This window comes from Epinephelus fuscoguttatus, linkage group LG17 (genome assembly GCF_011397635.1).
Source record: "Epinephelus fuscoguttatus linkage group LG17, E.fuscoguttatus.final_Chr_v1".
Classification (NCBI taxonomy): Eukaryota; Metazoa; Chordata; class Actinopteri; order Perciformes; family Serranidae; genus Epinephelus; species Epinephelus fuscoguttatus.
This window is the reverse complement of record NC_064768.1, coordinates 25,486,834-25,508,765: the sequence shown is the minus strand read 5'-3', so window position 1 is coordinate 25,508,765 and position 21,932 is coordinate 25,486,834. Positions and strand designations below refer to the sequence as shown.

The 21,932-nt window shown below is 42.3% G+C and overlaps 2 protein-coding genes across 5 annotated transcripts in view; one reads left to right on the top strand and one right to left on the bottom strand.

Moving 5' to 3' along the window:
- The window catches only part of LOC125904838 (potassium voltage-gated channel subfamily KQT member 4), a 75,491-nt gene extending 59,496 nt beyond the window's left edge, over positions 1-15,995 (top strand). For 2 of the 3 annotated variants that reach the window (XM_049602501.1, XM_049602499.1), the window contains exons 10-14: positions 1,677-1,906; positions 1,988-2,087; positions 8,455-8,586; positions 10,880-11,018; positions 12,090-15,995. In XM_049602501.1, coding sequence (XP_049458458.1) covers positions 1,677-1,906; positions 1,988-2,087; positions 8,455-8,586; positions 10,880-11,018; positions 12,090-12,287 — 799 coding nt within the window. In that variant the 3' untranslated portion in view covers positions 12,288-15,995. The remainder of the gene's footprint in view (positions 1-1,676; positions 1,907-1,987; positions 2,088-8,454; positions 8,587-10,879; positions 11,019-12,089) is intronic. The other variant, XM_049602500.1, reaches the window with a different exon arrangement.
- Positions 15,996-16,138: 143 nt separating this feature from the next.
- On the bottom strand, positions 16,139-21,921 carry cfap300 (cilia and flagella associated protein 300). Of its 2 annotated transcripts, none has more exons than XM_049602502.1 (7): positions 21,786-21,921; positions 21,577-21,658; positions 19,378-19,447; positions 19,104-19,261; positions 18,846-19,018; positions 18,637-18,703; positions 16,139-17,306 (listed from the first exon to the last, which is right to left on the bottom strand). In XM_049602502.1, exons 1-7 carry the CDS (start codon positions 21,893-21,895, stop codon positions 17,175-17,177), a joined length of 792 nt encoding a protein of 263 aa, XP_049458459.1. In that variant the 5' UTR covers positions 21,896-21,921; the 3' UTR covers positions 16,139-17,174. The 2 variants fall into 2 exon arrangements, with proteins under 2 accessions (XP_049458459.1, XP_049458460.1); XM_049602503.1 differs by having other exon boundaries at positions 19,155-19,261.
- Positions 21,922-21,932: the final 11 nt, after the last annotated feature.

Genomic DNA, 21,932 nt, shown 5'->3' with positions numbered 1-21,932 from the left:
CGGCTTGCTAAATGTTTTGTTACTGTACTTTCAACCATATCCAGCATTTACCAATTCAACATCTTAAACAAGGCACCGAACTCTGGTCCAGAAATGCTTGAGTGAAACCTTTACTATGAAGAATTGCTGTGCTCCTCCCTCCTAAAAGGGTGTTTCTCCAGCTCAGGAGAAACGAGGGCTGATTTTCCTTGGTTTGGCTTCAAAGTCATGATAAACCATGTGTTGAAAACACAACAGAAGTCCTCGATGGTTTATAACAATGTGACAAAAATACATTAAACATTAAACATTTCATCAGACGTCTCTGATGAAATGACGAAATAAAGTATTTACTCAAAAATAAGCAACACGTTCTCCCACGTTGGAGCTGAAGTCAAAAGAATTGCCCCGCTCTTGACTCGCTTTATGTTTTCAATCCAGTTGTTTGGCTCATTCATAGTATCTTCTTGGAGAGAAGGTTTAAATGATTCAGCATGCTTTCCCATTTCAGATTAGTTATGTGACCTTTGAACAAAATCAGTATGTTTGTGCTGTATTTTAAAAAACATCTTTAGAGTGCTAAAACGTTTCTGTTTGCATGCGATATTCTTTAATGTTTTGGAAAGATTCAGTGACGTTCATTTCGCTGAATGCATCCAAATCATTTGCTTGCTCTCCCAACTGCATGCAAAGCTCTTTCACTCTATCTTCCCCATTTCCTCCAGTCTACCTGACGCATTTCAGCTTGCTTGTATGAAATGCTGTTCCCACTAACCCCCTTAACTATTTAAATTTTAATTTAAATGGCCGGCTATAACACACGCACAACAAAGAGTATATCATCGTAAAAAAAAAATGTGGGAGTGAGCGACTGGGCTGGAATTGCTCCGCGGTGCATGATGTTTGCATTGCCTTATGGATCCGTGACAGTGTGTAACATGTAAGTGGCTGCAGAGAGGGAGTGGTCTCTAGAGCATGCTATAACAGCAGCATTGGAGGTCGATCTGTTGGAGAGATGGCCGCCAAATAGCTTTCCTTCTGTAAATAGATGACCTCACATACCGGCCCGCCTTTGGTTCTTTTGCGTGGTATAGAGCACTTAATGAGACACCTTCTGTGCGGCTGCGCTTTGAAGCTGATATTTTGATGCTTATTCACTCTGTTGAAGGGATTAAGGAAGCATGTCTTTATTCTGATGGTAGGTGGAACATTTTCCGCCGGCCCAGCACTACTGCAAGTCTTGAATCAGGTTTCAGTCTGATTTTGCTGAATCAAGTGCTATGATAGGCATATTAAATAAGCAAATCCTCAGGGCAAGAATCAGTTTTTAGCAATATTGAGTGGTCCCTGTGGTCAAACTGCCTCCACGACAAGTCAGCCAGTCTGTCCTTCACTGAGACAAACTGTAAATGTCTGTTTGTGTCCCTGTTTTGTCTGTTGACGAGTATCTCTGGTGGTTGCTGTAAAAGTCAGAGGCCATATTTTGTTGTGTTCACCTATACTAACTGACTCTTTTCTAACAAGCTCAGGCTGCTGTTCTGCTGCTGCACTAAACTCCCAGGATAACACAGCTTAGTTTTCCATTAAGGTCAAAGGCATGGACATTGCGATCATTGAGAAAAAAAACCCAGTGTCTATCATGATCCGAAATGATTGCTGTACCTTTTCGCATTTAACAATTTTATCCTCACTGTCAGCAGTAAAATGGGCTTTCGGGATCGGATCAGGATGAACAATTCCCGATCGTCCCAAACCATTAGGAACAAGGCGTCACCGCTGCCCCCGGGCTCCGGTGTCCGCCACTCTCCCAGCCAGGAAAACGTGCCTGAGCCCACCAGCCCAGGGAAAGTCCAGAAGAGCTGGAGCTTTAATGACCGCACACGCTTTCGTACCTCCCTCCGCCTCAAACCACGTCCACCTGCTGATGGTAAGCAACACATGTTCAAACACTCTACACTCACAAGGATCATTTCTGCATGATGAAGTCTCTCTTATTGTCTTGGCTCAGTGGAGGGGGTTGGAGAGGACAGTGTGGAAGACAAACCATATTGTGACGTGGCCATGGAGGAGGTAATCCCTGCAGTGAAGACACTCATACGGGCTGTCAGGTGAGTCCTGCCATCAACAGTATATCAGTTATACCTACAGTGGATTTTTTTTAAGCTGTACACATACGGTTGTTCTTCTTCAACCCTGTAACTGTCCCATTCAGTTAATAGCAATAAAAAAATGTGTTTTCCTATTTCCTTTGGGCACAAACAACATTTTTTCCCCAACAAACAGTTGAGACATCCATTTACACTTTTAGATTAAGTAAGGACAAGAGCAATGTCTGAAGAGTTCAACTGTATTGCTGTTTCCAGGTATACAGACTCATTGAAGGGTAAGTTAAGTATTTGTCAATCTAGACCCTATTTTCCCATGTTTTGAGTTTAAGGGGCTGATAGGAACAGCAGTTTTGGTCCAGTTTGCAGTGAAAGCGCTGCAGCCAGCAGCTGCCAAACAGGCCACAATATGCACCGCCAATGTTCGTCCACTAAAAGTGCCTGCCCGCTCCTGCTGGATTTCTGACCATTACCGCCCGCAACCACAATGTGTGTTACACTCCCACCCGCTCCCGCAAAACTCTGAGACTTTATGCCCCCACAATAATAGAGATGCATTGATTTTGTGTCTTCTCCCGTCCCGCAGGAGAAAACACGTCATTTTCTAGGCTATTAATAAAGAGATTCATGTTGGGGTTGTTTGTTTCGTTTCCCTGGCCTGCATGTCTTTTGACGCACTGCTCAGGAATAGCGCTCCTATTTCGTTCTTTTCATTTAGTTTTTAATGAAATAAAGGCTGTTTCATATTCTATTCTCCTCCTCTGTATTTTATTTATTTTTCTACCTTTATATAATCACGCAGTGATTGAGGTCAAGGTCTCTTTTCTAAGAGAGACCTGAATAAGAAACATTAATGAGAAAAAGATAAAGCCTATGCTCAATCACACCGGCATCATCACGCCTCTAACAAGTAGCAACGCGAGTTGGCTGTGAGTGGCTCAAATAACACTAATAAATAACATAAAATAAACAAAGTTAACGAATGAAACGAATGAATTTAACAAATTAATCACTTGGCCATAATATTGCTGTGGAGGAACAGAATTTTGCTGACCGACTGCGGTCCCAATCCCGTGCGTCTCTCTTCCAAGATGCGCCCACAGACGCTAAAGGCCCGCGCTGAAGGTGCACTGGATGCGGGGATACTGAAGATGAAACACACCAGCTTTGAGCACGCTGGGAAGTAGAGGGCTCAGTGCACCTTCAGACCTTGTTTGAGCTTCTTTTCCACATCATTTGTTAACTCCATCCTGTCACTATAGGCTACATCCCGATCCCGCAGTGTTTTTTTTAGCTGGCCGTTCCCACCAGCAGCAAAGTTCAAACTGCCCGCTCCCGCAAGATTTGGGTTGGGTCCCGCGGGACCCAGTGGGATCCAATCCCAATGAAGCCCTCTACTGCATTGTAAGCACAGCCAGCATGGTGAGGAGGGGGTTTGTCAACTCACGTCGGGTGTGTCTGTGTAGGAGCCTGAATGAATACTCCAAGTATCGGACGACATGGTTTCATCAGTATTACCATAGCTTTTTGGTACACAGCGGCTACCGTTGTTGCAATACGCATTTGAAACAGTGAGGTGCTAGAGTGTGCTATCCGTTTGAATGCAATATACGATTTCAACTTTAGATGGGAGAAATTCCTACACACTGTGACTTTAACCAGAAACAGCCCCGAAATTGCCATCACCAAAGCCACCAGACTCCATTTAAAAAAAAAACCCAGTAATTTCATCATCCTAAAACACACTTCATTCAGAGTTAACAGAAACAAAATGAAACACACAAAACTGTCTTGGTTCGTCCTTTCGTTGTTCCAACAGTCACAGACTCTTGTTTGGTTGAAATAAACCCTTAGTTCATTCAGTTAGATGTAAAAACATGCTGGCTCTATACATGCTGGAATTACTGTTTATTGGAATGGAGTCTGGTTGGTTTGGCTATAGCAATTTTAAGTACGTTTCTGGTTAAATAAAATAGATCTCACTCTTTAAAAAATGGTCTGTCTCTGGAGGGATCCTTTACGTGATGTTGTGAGATACTCACAATAACATCCTGAGCCTGTCAGCAGCAAAAACAAGCACTTTTAGTGAACGTAAATAATTGACAGTGTGAACATGCCTTGAGTGTTTACATCATCTTGCTCAATGCCAAATTCAGAAATTGCTGTTCCCATTGGTCCTTTACACACAAAAACGTGGGAACGAGGGTCCAGGTTGGAAACTTAACCTTTAAGGTGCAAGCTGGAGCTGCTGTGCCTCAGGTCATTATTAAACTAAGTACACTTTGGTCGGATAAACAACACATGCATGTGCATTTACACATGGGCCGTGCTCACGGGATTTGACAGCGTGCATTAATTGGTGAACATGCTGCTCCTCCATTTAGGTGCTGCCGTGTGCAGATTCAGCTGACGGAGCAGAAATGTCCACTTAGGAGAGGTAACTGAGCCCCGCTGCAGGCAGGGTTAGTTCCCTCATGCGACCTTGTCACTCAGCAAGCCCAGCTCATTCAGGCCGGTCATATGGCGTGATAGGGTGGCCTATAAGAGAGTACACAGACACGCACAGATACTGTACAGATTGAGGATCATGGTACATTACAACTGCGCACAGACAAATGATAGTGTACTGTTTAGACAAGGACAACTGTAGTAACAATTGATTACGAGCATTGCTGATGTTGATTGCTGTCATTGTGTCATTTCCCTCTGCAACTCATCGACTATAAGCTTTCATGTAATGCCACTGTAGTAAGTGATGGATGTCCTTACAAAACATGTCCTTAAACACTTTGAATGAGTTCAGCTTACACTCAGGAGGAAAAGCAAACACTCTGCACATGTAAACTACGCACTCATAACTCATGGACAGTGTGTGCGTGAAGAAATGCTCTGTTGGCAAATACACGCCACAATTCTAATAATTACTCGTGCGTGCAATGCGAAATTACTTCTGTATTTAAACGTGCATATATCCCAAAGGGTTACCAGCAATATCATGAATGCAACCTCTCCCCCCATCTCAAACACATATACACACACTCGTAGCGTAACAGAGTTTTTCCACTGATGGTGGCAGAAAATAAATACAAATGCATGCTAACATCTGGTGCTGGGGCCCGACTGGTCTCCAGAGAGGTTTGATGAGAGCGGATTAGATCGACTCTTTTGGGTTCCTTGATGTCAGCGCTGTTCCTGCACAGCGTTTCTTGAGTAGCGTGGCGCTGTCTTGCGTGGCTTCATATGCACTCTATGAGGCTTGTGAATGAAGTGTGTACGTGTCTGGAAACGCTGTGTTGGGCATCCTGGTGGTCACATCGATGAGATGTCATAATCTCACTACGACTTTAAATGATCCATCCTTGTAATGATTATTGCTATAATTTAATAAGTAAGTTCATAGTCACTGTCAGTAAAGCAACCTTGCTGTCTGAACCAGGTGATGTGCTGACACTTAAGGGAATAATTCACCACCCATGACTTTGGTGAATCTGCAGTAACCCTTTAAAACACCAAAGTTACACAATGATTTATATATTTTGATATAGTCTTTGGATTTGTCACTCATGGTGGAGGTATGTTCACTAATCCAACCTAACACAGGGTGAGTAATTGATATACAAATGGTCATTAAAGGGGGGGAGGTGTTCCTTTTGATTTAAGGTTTTTTCTTTTGGACACACAGCAGGTAGATATTTTCCTGTCTTGGAATGCAGCGTGATATATTTATTTGATATCATTATGCCAGTGATAAGGTATTATATGACCTCTCCTCAGGTTTGCACTTGACTCAGCAGATCGCTCTGACCTCAGCTGCTCTGTGCTGCACACAATAGAAGGGAGGGAGTTCCTATAGATAGTGCAGGTGTGTAAACAGCAGGTGCTTTGCGCACACACACACACATGCAGCATCCTTGGCGAGTTCCATGATTGATGTTTGTGAAACACAGAATTTTGCAGCAGGCCTTAGTGCTGAGACTTCACTTCAGAGAGACACATGTGGTTAATCAGTGCCTGGCTGCCCGGATAAATGCATACGGTGTTCAGAGTACGTACGGAGGGAAAGGCAGAGGGAGCAAGAGAGGAGGAGGAGGATGGTAAAACAAGGCCTGATATCTCTCTGTGCTCTCTCTGCTGTGACTCTCCTCACACAGACAATCCAATACTGCACAAAACACAAAATTTCTGCACGTTTGCAGTCTCGGATGAAACCTCACTTTATTAAATAAATAGTTTGGACATGCGTACGATTTATAACCATTTGATCTTTAGTCATCGTCATCAGTTTTTGTAGCGTTTCAGCTGTTATATTTTTAAACTCATATAATGTTTACTCAGTACATTTCTCTGTAAGAATGATTGAATACACATACGGCAGGTAGGTAGTTGTATTTGGCGAAGAATCAGACTTGCCCCTGCAGTGGCTCACCCTACTTGGCCCACCTAGGAATCGTGTCAGCATAACAGTCATTTTTAAGTTACAGATTAAACCTTGCCATTGGAGACTATCAGGGATCCACCTTTGCTGAATTGCAAAAATATTTGCACTAGCTATGCAAGCATTTTGGGGCACAGATGACACTTCCTGTCTCTCCAATCATCACTGTGTTTTTACGTCTCAACTTCCTTACATTAGGAAGGTATAATACCTTTCGGTGAGCAGTGCCAGCTGTACTGTACCACTGCCAGTGACTGTTGCACTGGAAGTTTTTTGGGGGCAGAGAGGGGGCCACGCTCAAACCTGACCATGTATTATGAAAGCCATTTCATCGACCGAGAAAGAGAGTCAGCATTTTGAAGAAACCCTTGGAGGATCCAAATCTAAAGTACCCCACCCCCCCCTCCCAAGCTTTTCTTTTACCCACACCTGAGACCCACCCTGGCAAAAAAATCTGCATCTACCTGCAAAATAAGAAAAGAGCGCCTGCAAAAATACCCCAAACGCAGGAGTCATCAAGAAACAGAGTGCTGCGTGAGGGGGAAGAGTGCGCTGACGGCTGCTATGGCACCAGCTGTAGACCACCACTCCTCCTCCTCTCGCTCCTCTTCTCCTTCCCTCACACCTTCTCTTCGTCTTTGTCGCAGCACCGGTCACTACACAAAACTGTGCGTTGCATGTGGCTGCTGTAAGTGCAAGCGTTGCAGACCTTAACAAAGATTACTGTGGTTATTTCAGAAACTGACCCCACTCTCAAGTTCAGGTTTCACTTGCTCCTGCTAAGCCCACGTGTGTGTTGTTGTGTTAGTGTGTGCATACTTCTGACTGTGAGTGTGTGTAGATGTATGCATTTATGGCATTATATTTTTGCGAGTGTGTATGGTTGTGCGCACAAATGTGTGTGTGTGTGATTTTTTTCCTCAGAACAGCTGAGTGTTTCTGATCTTCTGCTTCCCAGACCTTTGATGTGATTTCTTTTCTTCCTCCTATGAAGGCAAGTAGGAGTATTATAGTGGACTTAGTCGTCTGGGTGTGTGAGATAGGATTTCCTTGTTAAAAAAAATCCCTCCTTCCTTGCCTTCCCGCTCTCTCTCACTCCTTCGTCTCCCCCGGCTTGACTTGTAGCGCAATCCATCACAGGGTGAGATGACAGCTTGAGTGTGTATATTTTGTCTCGCTTACATTTGGTGTTTCCGGTCCTTCTGCGGAGCCAGCATCTCTGAGCGAGCTATCGCATAAGTGATAAGAGGGGAATTGAATGACCCACCCAACACAGAAGCCAGGCACACACACACACACACACACACACACACACACACACATGCTTAAACTTTCCTTCGCTCCCTTCCCATTATCTCTCGCACATCCTCCACTCCCTCCAGCATGACGCCCAACCAGACCGCCTCTGGCAGAGGATGTTGTCAGTGATGTGTTCACCGGGTGCAGTAGTGCTGGGTCAACATTCCTCTGTGTGATTCCCCCACATTTGGGGTGTGGGTGGTGATGTGTATGCTGGGAGTGAGAGCAGCTGAGGTCCTCCAGTGGCACCAACATGGCTGTCATACTTACAAAAGAGCAGGAACAGGGTAAAGCTCCGATGGAGGTGTGTGTGTGTTACCAGTCACTATGTGAGATTTTTTTTCTAATTGCTGAAACAGCAAACACTGATAAGCAAATGTCTCCCTTGTCGTCATCACAATATATGGTTAAGAAGTGGGGGCGACTCTGCTCTCTTTATGGAGCTGTTTATGAATGATAAGGTCACTCTGACTGTAATTAATCTTGTTATTCTCAGGGTCCCCCGTATCGTTTGATAGCTGTCCTGACCCTGCATTTTTCCAAAGGTTCCCTGTATGTGTGTGTGTGTGCAGTGTGAGGCTCTTTAAAGGTGTTCAGAGGAGTGATAGTAACAGTAACTCTGGTGTGTTTATGCAGGATCTTAAAGTTCCTTGTGGCCAAAAGGAAGTTTAAGGAGACGCTGCGTCCGTACGATGTGAAGGACGTCATAGAGCAGTACTCCGCTGGACACCTGGATATGCTGGGCCGTATCAAGAGCCTGCAGATGCGGTATGCACGTAAAAAAAAAAAAAAGCTAAATCTCTAATTCTCTGTGTGCTCATCAAGTATTGGTTTGACATTTTGGAAAATACAGAAGATCAACAACACTTTCATGTCTGTCTGTAAATATCAAGTTTCAGTCAGCAGCATGTTAGCTTATCTTAGCATATAGACAGGAAACGGGGAAAAAGCTAGCCTGGCTGTGTTAAGAGGTAACAACATTCACGTCCAGCACCTCTCAAGCTCACTTAGCTTCATAATTACCACACAGAGAGGGGAGTGGAATCAATCTTCTTACGCAGGTGGCAGTAGCTCAGTTTGTGAAAACCTGGATTGGAAACCAGAGGCTTGCCATTTCAAGTCCCCATCCAAGCACAGAGGGCCTTTTCCAAACTACCTCCTGCACCCTCTCCCTACCTACTTCCATTCTGTTTCCACATTCACGCAGAGGGACCACCACACTGAGTGCCATCCAAAACAAACTAGCAGGGAGTGGAAGTAGATTATAAACCCCTCCAACAGCGAGCCTGCATGGATACCAACTTATTGAGCATGTGCAAGGCTGCATTGTGTTCATCATGTGCAAATACAGCTCTGTGCGACCACACTGACAAACCTAAACTACTCAAACTAAGATAGATATTAATTATTATTGTCATACATAGATTAACAGCTTAGACAGGTTAGATTGTATTTAGAATAAGATATACCCTTCTCTTGTCTCTAGAAAATGGTAGTTGTGTTCATTTGAATGTAAGGTGCTGTTTATTTACAGGGACTGGTGCAAAAAAAAAAAAAAACAGGCAGCTTCTGAACATCATGGTGAAAAACAGGATGTTTGCCCTCAAGTTTTATTTCTATTTAATTTTTTATTTATTTTGGCTATTTATTTACTGATATATTAAATTTAATGGCAAAAGGATAATATACAAAAAATCAGGTAAACAATAGCAGCATGTACTGATAAATTATAGGATATAGTTTATTTTTCTCTGTGGTTATAAAAAGTTATGACAGAGAGAGATATTGTCTCAAAGCTTGCCACTGTATTTATACACCCTACATCGTAATGAAGGGTGTTTTATTCAGCTGTGAAGCTGACTACAAACATAGTTACACTCCCTGATGGAGTAGGAGTGTAGAGGGTCTGCTGGGCACCTGTTCATGGGCTGGGCACGCTCTGATATCCCTCCAGAAAAAAAATAAAAAAATTGAATTTCCCCTCATGTCATCTTCCTGTCCCACAAGAAATGGGCAAGTGTTTTCCCCAAAATGTACAGTGCAGGAAATTGTAGGTTACTGTTTGTAAAAAAGGGAAAAACGCCAGCACTCTCAAGTGTCCTTTTAGTAAGTTTAATAAACCAGCTTGGATGGCAGTACCAGTACACAACAGATGTTTCGACAGAAAGTCTTCTTCAGTGTGTAACTCTGGTTACGGAAGTGGCGTTTAAGTACGCTCGAAGCAATCAGAGCAGGTGTGTGAACAAACACTTAACACTTCCGCCATAAAATGTAGTACTAACTCACAGGCACAGAATAACAAAAAACAATCTTAAGTCACAGCTAATAGCAGTAGATGCACCGAAAACAGATATACATATACATAATATACTCTGTTCATACAAAAAGGCACTGTGAACAACAGTAAAAACTATGTGCATGAGGGGGCAGAGTAAGTACCAAATTCTCAATTAACAATCAGATCATAAATGCACATACTGTTTGTAAACACAACATTTCATTGGCTCCTCCTCCCCACACTGACTGTACATACACTGCAAGCTGCTGCACTATGGTGGGAGTGTTACAGATACTTTAGCAGGCTAATGACACTAACCACTGGCACTTACCTGTCTAACAGAAAATAGGCCAACTTTTCATTGTTCTTCATCCCCATCCTCTCCTGCAGTGCTCACTCGTGAAAGTGAAGTACAAACCAACCCCAGATTTAATTGTTTTGGAGCAAGCGCTTGGTGTTTTGCCTCACTGTATTTGTGTAGTTACAGTGTGATGTTTATGATTTTCATAGCTTTTTATAACGTCCTGACCTCACCTGCACGCTGTGCCAAATGTTCCAAACACAACATCATAAGAAGAAAATAAGAAAATACAGTCTCTGCAGATAAATAAACCGCCACACACTTCTAGTGGGTCATAAGTGATCATTGAGAGGGATTACTTTTGTATGAGTCTGTACATTGATTTTTAGGAAAATACCTTTAAGTTTATTTCAAATCAATACAGAGAGTTTAAAAACTTCTGTCGTCTAATTAATACAAAAAACGTTGTTTTTGTATCAAAGGGTGGACCAGATAATTGGGCGAGGAGCCGTTCAGCCCGACAAGAAAGCGCGCCCTGAAAAGGGAGAGAAGACGCCGCCAGAACTGGACCCACTGGATGAACTAAGCATGATGGGACGTGTAGTCAAGGTGGAAAAACAGGTAACAAGAGTTTATTTAAGTGTTCTTTAAGTCATAAAAGGCATTGAAGTCATTAATCTAGAAATAAGTCCTTGATTGGTATTCAAATGTCTAAAATCAATCTTTCAAAAGTCTTAAAAATGTAAAGACAAATACCCCGTTTTCTGAATTGTATTTTTTCTAAAGCTGAATCGTAAAATCTAAAAACATCTATTTGTTAAAAACAATGTATCATATGCTTTTTGAATTAAAACCAAATCAGGAAAGTAGAACTAACAACAATGACTAACAACTGTACCCTGGACGGCTTGAGGAAGTGCAACTTCAGCAAAAAAACACATTTAACCAAGATTTCGCGGCATAACTGAAACAGGTACAAGGCAATGGATAAAAGGCTGGGTGTATTTTATGCAAAACGTTTTTCACAGTCTCGATGGGAATCAAGTTAGTGCAATCCTACGTGCAGCGTGAGAAACACAAAAAATCGGCAAAAACAACAAACGTCAGGTATTTCCCAGTTCTGTTCTACCCTCATCTCCGCCATGAGACAAAAAACAGTCATATTTTTCCCTTTGATTTTGGTTATTGTAAAACTGGTCTTAGATTTAATTCCCAGTGGCAGTAAAATGTCTTTAAAAGTTTTAATTCTAACTTGCTTTAGGCTGTAGCAACACTGTTCATTTATACACCGTTTGTGGATCTGTGCCCTCCGTGTAAACCCGTCAAACACTTGCAGAATCCCAGTGGATCGCCTTCATTCACCCTTGTCGATCCAAAAAAAGAAGTACAGGAAGTGCAATAAACTCAGCGCAGGAAATGAAGTAATCGAGCATTTAAAAGCTGAAGTCCCTGTTCAGCTAACGCAGTGGGCTTTCTTTTATCAGCCTTTCTTTTCTGCAGCTCCCAAGAGGATTTCAGGGTTAAGACGCATGAGATCTGTCATTTTCAAATGCCAAACAAATGAGGCAGTGCTCCAATATTAGCATCATTTAGCTTAGAACATGGAAAATTCCCAAAACATGTCAATATCTCATTAGAAAATGTGTTAAAAGAGCTCCACACATCCCAGTCTCAATGTGTGTGTTTGTTCAGGTACAGTCTATAGAGAACAAGCTGGACCTCCTGCTCAACTTCTACTCCCAGTGCCTAAAGAAAGGCTCGTCCCACTTCACCCTGTCCTCCCTCCTGGACCCCGACCTGACGTCCGACTACCACAGCCCCACGGACCAAAGAGACCTCTTCCCCTCTGCTAACACGCTCAACATCTCTGAGAGCGGCAACTTGGAATGACAGTGAGCGGAGCAGTCTCACGGCTGTTCAAACACAGACACAAAACCCTTTACAGTACGTCTTCCTGTGGCTGAGTCCTCACTTCGAGCAGCCCGACCTTAACGTCATCAATCATTTCATATCTGTTCGGGATGATCTTCTTACCCCTTTCCATCTCAAATCTGCACCCTCTCCTCTTTTTTCCTGAAGTGAATGTGTTTCCAGAGCTGATACAGACAGAGGCCACCAGATGGCTCCCCCTGACAAGGAGCCTCAGCCAAAGCTGCTCACCGCACACGCCTCTCGACCCACTAGACGAGGATGGAGATGAAGAGAGGGCACATGAACATGTATGACTTGACTACTGAACCACTTTCACAAACTCACCTCATGCTATACATATATCTACGCTTCCTTTAAAGCTTCCAACTGTAGATAATCAGACTTTAAGCTTTGACTTTTTGTAAATCTTTGGAGAAATCTCGTCCCTTTTTTCCTCCCCTCGTCATTTCTTTATTTTCTTGGCTGCTTCAATCAACTGACTGAGAGTTTGCTGACACAAGCAGTTGCTGCAAGTGCCATGCCAGTCATTTGTTCAGTACCTTAGGATGGCTGTGATGAATGTAATGGGTCCCACCTGCAAATTTCACACCCTGACACAAATAATCTGCTCCCTCGGACCTCACCAAAACACCAAACCTCCACGGTACACCTTTGAGTTTTAAATGTTTAAATCCTGCTTAAATTGCCCAAACATGTCACATGAAAACAGCTGGAAGAATGCGCTGGAGTGATTGTGTACCATACAGTGTTTGTTTTCATCTCCATTCCCTCTTGGATGTTCTATCTCCAATAAGCCCACTTGCAAAAAAAAGTCCCTGTTTGTCTGGCATTGAAGTGAGGAATATCCCTAATTATTTAGGATTATTAGAGCCAAAATGTCCTTTCACAGATCCCTTCTTTGCAATGTTTCAACTGTATCTCCTAGTTCAGTATTTCTGTTGTTTTTAACATGCCCTTTAAACCTCTCTGTCTTGCAGCCCGCCCCCCGGACATGCATGTTACTGTAGATAAAACCTCACTGATCCTCAGTCAGAATTTAGACACTGATGTCACACTTTTCTGCACTGCTCCTCGTCACTCACGTCTAACCTCAGGTCAGGTTTACCGTGTCAGTAATACTTCCACTTTTCTCACAGGAAGATCGTTCTTACTCTAACACTCATCGGGCATGTGATCTCGCAGTCAGCAGCTGCGGAGATGATGAAGACACTTTCTGGCCAGTTTTAAACCATGAACAACCTGTAAGGCGTCCAGGTCTAACGCATGAATTCCAGGCCATTATCCTCATGAATGCACGTGTCTTAGGAAATGGTTCCAGCCTTACAGCTTCACTACAAACAGACGGTGTGCAGTTTTGACACCTGCGGGTGTTACTGTGCACTCGTCTGTCTTTTCTGGTTCTTTCATGGAGATGTTTGATGTGCAGTTAACGCTGTGTGTTTGTGGACAAAACTGGAGAGTGCTCAAATGCACGCACACACACACACACACACACACACACACACACACACACACACACACACACAGATATAATGAAAGCAATTCCTTTACTTAAATACTTTGGCACTTGATAAATAACACACCTTTTGTCTTTTTATCTTTGTGTTTTGATTTCTTTACTGTAATTAATGATTCATGCACTCGATTTTGTGTAACCCACGATGGCAAAATTCTGTTTGTTTTTTTTTAAATGATTTTGGTTGTTAAAGTTGAATGTAGGATTTGAGTTAACATATTTAATTCAATTAGATATGATCTTTGAAATAAATGTAGCATTTTTGTGGAGTTAAATCATGTATGACACAACTGTAACGATACACACAGCCGATCAGGTTCACGCTCACCACTCGCAGAGCTCATATGTATATTTTTTTAACGTCATCAGATAATTGCTGCCAGCTTCGACTGAGAAAACATTCACCATGCTATATTTGGCCAGTGAAAAGAGTTTCCTTTTGTCCCTGCATTTATTTGTTCCAGTCAAACCAGTTGACTCAGGTGCTCCGCATTTCCATTCAAGCTAAGACTTCAAACAGTGAATGTACTTCAGTGATCAGCCTATTTATGATCTGATGCCATGAGGAATAAAATGGCACGTCAGAGCTTGCTCTTGGTTTCATACAATTTTTTCATGCATTTCTTAGAGAAATTACGTGTAGCTTTATGTGTAGCCTAAACCACTGGTTCCCAACCTGAAGGTCCTGACCCCCACTAGGGGCCGCCATAGCTACAACGGGGTGTAACAAGGCTTTCTTGATTTTAAGGGGTGTCAGAAAACTTATGTATTGTCAAACAGAAGACTTATATCTTAGCATTTTGTTCATTTCTGTGAAGAAAACTAATTAAATTGTTATATTTCAAGTTGAGATTATCATTCAAGATTAAACTTAAAACACAGCATAAAGAAAATGAAGACTTGACCACAAGCTGAATTCACAGAGCCTTCACTCGCTGCTAAAAGAGCAACAATAAGGTAAAAACTTTAATGTCACACACTGTCAGGGATAAATCATGGACACCGCTGCCACCGCTGGTTAAGAAAAGCGATAGCGGACAGAACAAAGGACGATCTGTAGCGCTTAGTGCTACATTTAGGGAGGCAAAACCTCTGCCTTGATTGAAGCATCTGAAACTCAACACGGAGGGGATGTTGAGAGTCTGAGCTTTAGAGATGACCCTCTCTACATACAGATGCTGGAGGTTATTTAAAGTAACACCAGTGAGCTTACAGCACAACTTGACCACTTTTTCCAACAACCAAACCATCAGACCATGTTAAAAGAAAGAACAGACTCAATAAAAGCAGAACAGAACAATTTCATGATTGTCCCATTTACATCAAAACTCCTCAGCTTCCTTAAAAAGAATAGGCGTTGGTTTGCCTTCTTACAGATGCTGTCAGTGTTCACATCAAAAGTCACCTTGTCATCTAAGACAGTGCCTAAATACCTCCGAAAATCAATGAACATCTCACTGGTCTTAGATGCATTAATGTGGAGGAAAGACTGGTCACACCAGTTAAATATTCATCCAGTGCTGGGCCATGATCATATTCTGATCCATGAAAAAGGCTTACAATAAGAGAGTCGTCTGCGTATTTAAGGACAAATCTTGATGCGTGATTACTCTGACATTCATGTGTGTACAAACAAAATAAAAGAGGAGTAAGAACACATCCCTGAGGGGATCCAGTAGAAGAAAAACATGGGAGAGAGAAGAGAGAAGAAGGGACGGCAGAGGAGATACTCGCACACCAATATAACTGGGCTAGAAAGCCACAAAAAGCTCCACAGGCTGAGATCAATGCAAAAATAGTCAGTTTATTTTAGACATTGTGCACAAAATTTGGGTTAATTGTACAGTTTATCAGTTGTTTTGTACTGTAATTGTTATGTACTGAATATAATCTAAAGTATCCCTAAAATAAGTCAGGGGTCGTCATGACAGAAAGGGGTCCATTAAGGAAAAAGGTTGGGAACCATTGGCCTGAACTATAGCAGAGCTGCCTACTTATCAGAGGCATTATTAAACCGTCACTTCATCGTCACCTGCAATGTTGAGTTTTGTGAAAACGTGAGACCACTGTATTGCATGTTGTTGTTAGCAGTGGCCCCAGTATTATAAGAAAAAAAAAACCTTGAGGATGTCTCCTGTAAAGTCTTGAGTCCAGACATGAAAGGAAGCGACCTGTGCCTTCTATGTCTTCGTTCTGTAACTGATATGGTGCGGCTTTCTTTCTCAAACTTAAATATTAATGCTGCTTTGACGAGATGGGTTTCATAGGGGTATTACATGAGAATAGCCATGCCCTCTTTTTTTTTTTTTTTTTTTCCCAAAACCTTGGCCTAACTGAAGAAACACCATCAAAATCGTTCTGAATATGTAATTTTTAGGGGTCTTTTATGACTGCTGCAACCTTTGATATTTTCTGAGAATATTACTATATGTGTAGCATATCATTGTAACTCTGCCGGGACCTCCTCGCATTGACACCCTTACTGTATTTTAACGCCAGTCAGATCTGGAGGCATGGACATTTGTATCGTCACAGGAAAACTCTGCAGGCATGTGTCCTTTCATAAGCATGTCACATAGAGAATATGGCTTCCACACAACTACCTCTGAGGCCACTAGGGGGCGCTAGTCTAGAAATCCGAGTATGAGAAACAGTAACTGATTGTCTGTCTAACTGACTGAATGCTATGCATGACTCAATCTGCACGTTCTCTTTTTTCACTCTGTTCTTCTCCACGACGCCCAACCATCCATCAACCACTGACTTGCTGCCATTTGACATTCCAGCTCGTTGCCCTTTAACTGCGCTCTTAGGTGTTGGAACTGTTGTTAAAATGAAACTGATCAAAGCAATAAGCAAAACGCTAAAAGCCAACAAAGTCTTCCGATTCCAATTGATGTAGCTACTGGTTGATGAAATATGGCGCTCATCTTATTTTCTAAACTAATGCACACCTCTATTTGATCTTTGAAAGAGATACAAAAATGTATCTGCTGAGGATTAAATTAGCTCACTTGAGTAACTTATTAATTTATTTGTTTCAATAAAGCTCTTTGGACTGTATGTCGACTTTGGTCTCTTTATTTGTCTAATCAGTGCTGTGTAATGTTTGACATTTACAGAGTGGCAGGCTTTATGGCTGTTTAAAAACATTTTATTTACGTACTTTAATAGAACAAAAACAATGAATCCTTTAACTCTGTATCTCAAACTGGGACTTCATTGTGTTCAACTGATTTCTGGGTACGACTCCATGTCTGAGCTTGTGTGTTTCTCATGTCCACCAGGAGTCTGACAAGTACTCCAGGACAATGTCAACGTTCATGCGATCACAGTGTGAAGATTCCTACACCGTAGCAGTGGTAGAACACAGTCACGTGACGTTTCAAGGGGTCGACAATCAAATAGGCAAACATCTGCTCCTCTTCTCGTCTGCCGGGGTAACATAGTCCAGACTCGTCCTACAGAGGATTAACAACACAATATATGTGTGTTAATATGAGAAAGCAAGCCTCTTGTGTATGTGACAGACAGCCGTGACGTGCATAAGAACTGCCACCGTTCCACTGTTAAAGGTCCAGCGTGTAGGTTATAGTGGCATCTAGTGGTGAGTTTGCAGAGCTGAAACTTCTACTATGTGCCAAGCATGTGGGAGAACTACAGTGGCTGATGCAATAACGTGAATGGCCCTATCTAAAGCTGTACGTTCCATCATCCATACTACCAAACTATTAAGTATACCATAACAAGATCATGTCCCAATACGCAGACTGTCAAATGCAGTGTACCAAAAAAATGCCAGGATGTCCTTCTGCAATCTGGTCGCATTTTGCAGTATGGAAGCCTGCATGCTTTTCTGGCTATTCTGACCCACAATCCTCTGCACAGCGGAGGATTCATCACATCGACTGACCTCATTGATGGCTAACTGACAGTCCAGTCAAATAGTAACAGTAAGAATGTTAATTGTTTGAGTCAACAAAATAATCATAATACCTGTCATGATCCTGGGTTTGTTTATATTCTGTTATCCTATGGACTTTATTTTGGAGTTTTCTGTTTGTGTTCCTTGTTTCATGTTATTAATTCATGTTTAATATGCTTTCTGTTTTATTTTGTAGATTCTCTCCTCGTGTCATGTCTGGTTTTACTTTCTGTCTTTGTGTGTTTTCCCGCCTGTTTTCTGTCACACCTGTCTCGTTAGTCCTTCCCTGTTCCCAGAGTCTTCCCTTCACACCTGTGCTGTATGTCTTGTTTGCTCCACCCTAGTGTTCCCCTCAACACCCTTGTTGTTAGCCAATCTCCATTTCCCTCCTTTTGCCCACGTCCACCTAATCCAGCTGTCTCGTTCTTTTGATTATTTTTCTGTGTATATATACCTGTGTGATTTCCTTTGTTCTTTGTCAGTTTGTCTGTGTTGATCCTGGATTCCCCCTGGGTGCATTCTGCTGTCGATCCTGCATTCATCCCTGTGTTATTCCTGTGCTCATCCCTGTTCATCGTGTTTTCAGTTTGGTTTTTGTTGTGCTTTCTTTTGGACTTTGAGTTTCCTCAAGGGTTAAATAAATAATTTTGAGTTATAATAAGAACAGTTAAACATTATATGTTGGCCGAGTGACATCCTGTGTGAACTGTATCAGTATGAGCACAGTTAATAAATACTTGTCTACATTAAGTGCATTCATCAGGTATCTTACAATGGCTTTCAATTGTCAATTAGAAGTCCAGTTTAATTCAATGGCATTTTTGCACTGGTGTACTGGTGGCACAGACATTCAACCAGTCACTTACATAAGCGCAGACTTTGAGGACTGTGGAGAGCACACTGATCTTCTTCGTCTCTGGATCCTTTTGAACACTACATAGTGAAAGGTAGAGTTACAATGTTATCATTAGATCATGGTGTATCTAATAACCAGATCAATAACTGTTAAAGTGTTTATATTGTTGGACAGTATGGATTCAAATATAGCGGTGAGAGATGGTCAGATTGTGCGCACCTGATCAGGTCTTTGTAGATTTGTTTTGTGGTGCTGATGTAAGGCTCGATGGTGTCTTCATACTGACAGAGCTCTCCTCCGAAACACAGGTGCTTAAAGAGTCTAAACAGAAACTCTGCTCGCTCCTCGTTCCCAACCACATAATAGAGCTCAGAGTCCTTTTCCTGCAGCATCTGGAGGAACAGAGGGAGACTTGGACTGATGGCATGTCAGAAAAGATAGAAACAGACAGACTGAAGGATGAGAAAAGGGAGTAACCTGTCTGAGTTCATCATAGTCGGGGTAGACATCATGAAAGCATTTAACTACATGTCCAGAGGGTCTCAGGATCCCGCAAGAGTAGATTGGGTCAAACAGATCCATGGAGACCTTAGTGCACAGCACCTGCTCCACATCAATGGACACCACTGGCTTGTCTACGACATACATGCACAGAAACATTCCACTGAGATTTGACTGCAAATATTGTCCAGCACATGAGATCAATTTCCTACCATCAGTGATGAAAGGCTTTCTGGGGGTCATAACATACCAAGAGGCACCCAAGCTCCGGCCTCCATCCTTCTCAGACTGGATACCACATTGGGATCTCTGAAGAAACACTACATATTACAGAGTGACGTCAAGAGTAATCAAATATGACCAAATATACAAAGTCAATATATCAGAACAGACAACCAGTGAGTGCACTGCACGCAATTAGTCATCTAAACGATTAAACGTCCGCGTCCTCGCTAGTCGGCACCAGAAATATTCATGTCAGTCATGCAGCTGCCCGCCACTAGTGGGTACTACAGAGCCATCAGACAGTGGTCCCCCTCAGCAGCATTTGAAATCCGACATGGTTGTTGAAGATTATGATTAAGGGCTTCAAATGGCTCTTAATGGACACAATATTTTTGGGACAATGTTTCAAATACTTAACAATAAATTGTGCTACATTTTGACTGTTTCCTGAGTGTTTTCCTTTTTTCAGACTAGTCGACTAGTCTTTAATTAAAATTAGTCGTCAGGTACATCCCTGCTACACACTGCTGATTTATGCCTTTTATTATTATTCTTTTATTATTCTTATCCTGACTACTCTATTTGGGTTTATTGTTAAATTGGCTGCAAATGTCAGAGATTTCAGGGCTGAGGACTGAGTCCGGGCTGAAATCTCCAATAGGAGAGGTTTTAGAGTCTAAGGAACATGGAAGTCTGAGTCAGCTGCTGTGACTCGACACTGGGGAGCACGCTGTGAATTCAGATCTAGAAGGGAGACGTCCTGTGATGGATCTTTAGAGTTCATTACAATCTGAATAAGACCAGTGTGTGGAACCTGTGTCCGGCAGGACAGTAAGACTCTGAGTGAAGGACTCAAGAGCAAATAGTGGGCGCGCATTGGGTGTATTATTAAGGGAGACGTCCTATACACTCATTAAAAAACAGACCCGGCCAACAAAATTCAAGATGGTTCAGAGCCAGGGACAAGAGATCCTAGCTGAAATCTCTGACAGAGCCGGTTTTTGAAATTAAACTAAAATGTTGTCTAAGAGCACTTTTTGGTGGCAGTCGCAGGAGTGATATAGGCCATCATGGCCTGGACCCTTGGCCATATACCTAGCTTAGGCAGCTATACAAATGTTCTGTGCAGTGCTCTTAGATGCAATGTATTGAGCCTGTTTTTATTTTATGTTACTGTATTTTATTATCACTATCATTCTCAATTTCTATTTCCCTTTTTAATTGACTGTTTTTATTGTTTTAAATTGTGTCTTGTTGCTTTTAATGTCTCTGTAAAGCACTTTGAATTACCTTGTGTTGAATTGTGCTATACAAATAAACTTGCCTCGCCTCGCCCCGCCTTGCCTACTAGGGATGCATGAGAATATTGGCATGTCATCAGTATCAGCCGATATTGACTTTAAAATGAAATGCCGAAATACATGCTTTTTCTCATTTTGCACAATAAATGAATATTACATACACTGAAAAGTGTTGTATTCCATGTTTCTGCTAGTGCACCATTACACTAACAGTATGCATCCATAATATGATGTTTCTTCCAACTGATGATCCTTAAAATTAAGGAAGGAAAACAGTGGATTTGATATCTACAGTATTAGTTATCTGTCAAATGAGCTGTTACTTATATGCATTTTAGATATCGGCAAAAAATCCAATATCTAGCATCTCTATTGGAGCCTTGAATCACAGTGTTTCCTTTGGTTCACTCCCCGCCACTACAGACCACCTCACTGGGAGGGGAGCAGACAACAGCTCCAGAGACAGGCCCCCAGTCTGCGGCCGCGGCAACCCAAATCCAGCCAGCGAAAACACCTGTATGGAAGGTTTGCGCTGTCTCCAGAACTGCTGCCCGCTCTCCTCCCGACTAAACGGTCCACAGCAGCGGGGAGAAAAGCGGAGAGGTCGTGGGGTGGCTAACGTTAGCTTGCTCACACTTGTTTAATTTGTGGTCTGATAAACAGAGAGGGAGCAGGGAAATGAGCGGCTAAATGAGTGTGCAACTTTACAAAAAAACAAAACAAGATTAAATAAATCGATGTGTGGGAAATTATTAAATACTGTATGAAGCATGTGCAGAAACTCATGGTAATTGGTTGTCTGTTGGAAAGGGCTCAGGACAGAAAGGGCAAAACTGCCTACCCCTGCTTTAAGCATCACAGATCAGTCAGTGGTTAAATTGTAATTACAGAGTAGCAACCTCATTTATCATGCTGGGTCTTACCTGTACAAACTTTTCACTGCTGTAGGGGTAAAAGCACTGGTCAAAGCTGTAACACTGAGCTGAAATCCTCCCAAGCATGGACCTGAAATTAACACACACCTCTACTTTAGACAACCATTAGCTAATCTACGGAAGCCCAACTGCCAGAGGAAAGAGATCATTTCATAAAGTTTTCAGAGATGTCCAGGTTAGCTAATTTCATACGTTACCATTTCATTAACAGTGTTAAAGTGTCTCGGTCCTGTAGGAAGGAGGGCTTCTTGGAGGGGAGAGGACTAAAAGAAAAAGTTTGCTCAAACGCGCATTTCTCTCCTGCCATGTCTTTACTCTTGCTTCAGTTATTGATGTTAGCTTAC

What these genes read in the sequence shown, in the direction of transcription:
- cfap300 (XM_049602502.1), bottom strand. Translation starts at nt 21,895, where the DNA reads ATGGCAGGAGAGAAATGCGCGTTTGAGCAAACTTTTTCTTTTAGTCCT. An exon ending in TTAACACTGTTAATGAAATG is followed by an intron (nt 21,659 to 21,785) that starts GTAACGTATGAA and finishes TGTTAATTTCAG; the next exon opens with GTCCATGCTTGGGAGGATTT. An exon ending in TCCTCAAAGTCTGCGCTTAT is followed by an intron (nt 17,307 to 18,636) that starts GTAAGTGACTGG and finishes AATCCTCTGTAG; the next exon opens with GACGAGTCTGGACTATGTTA.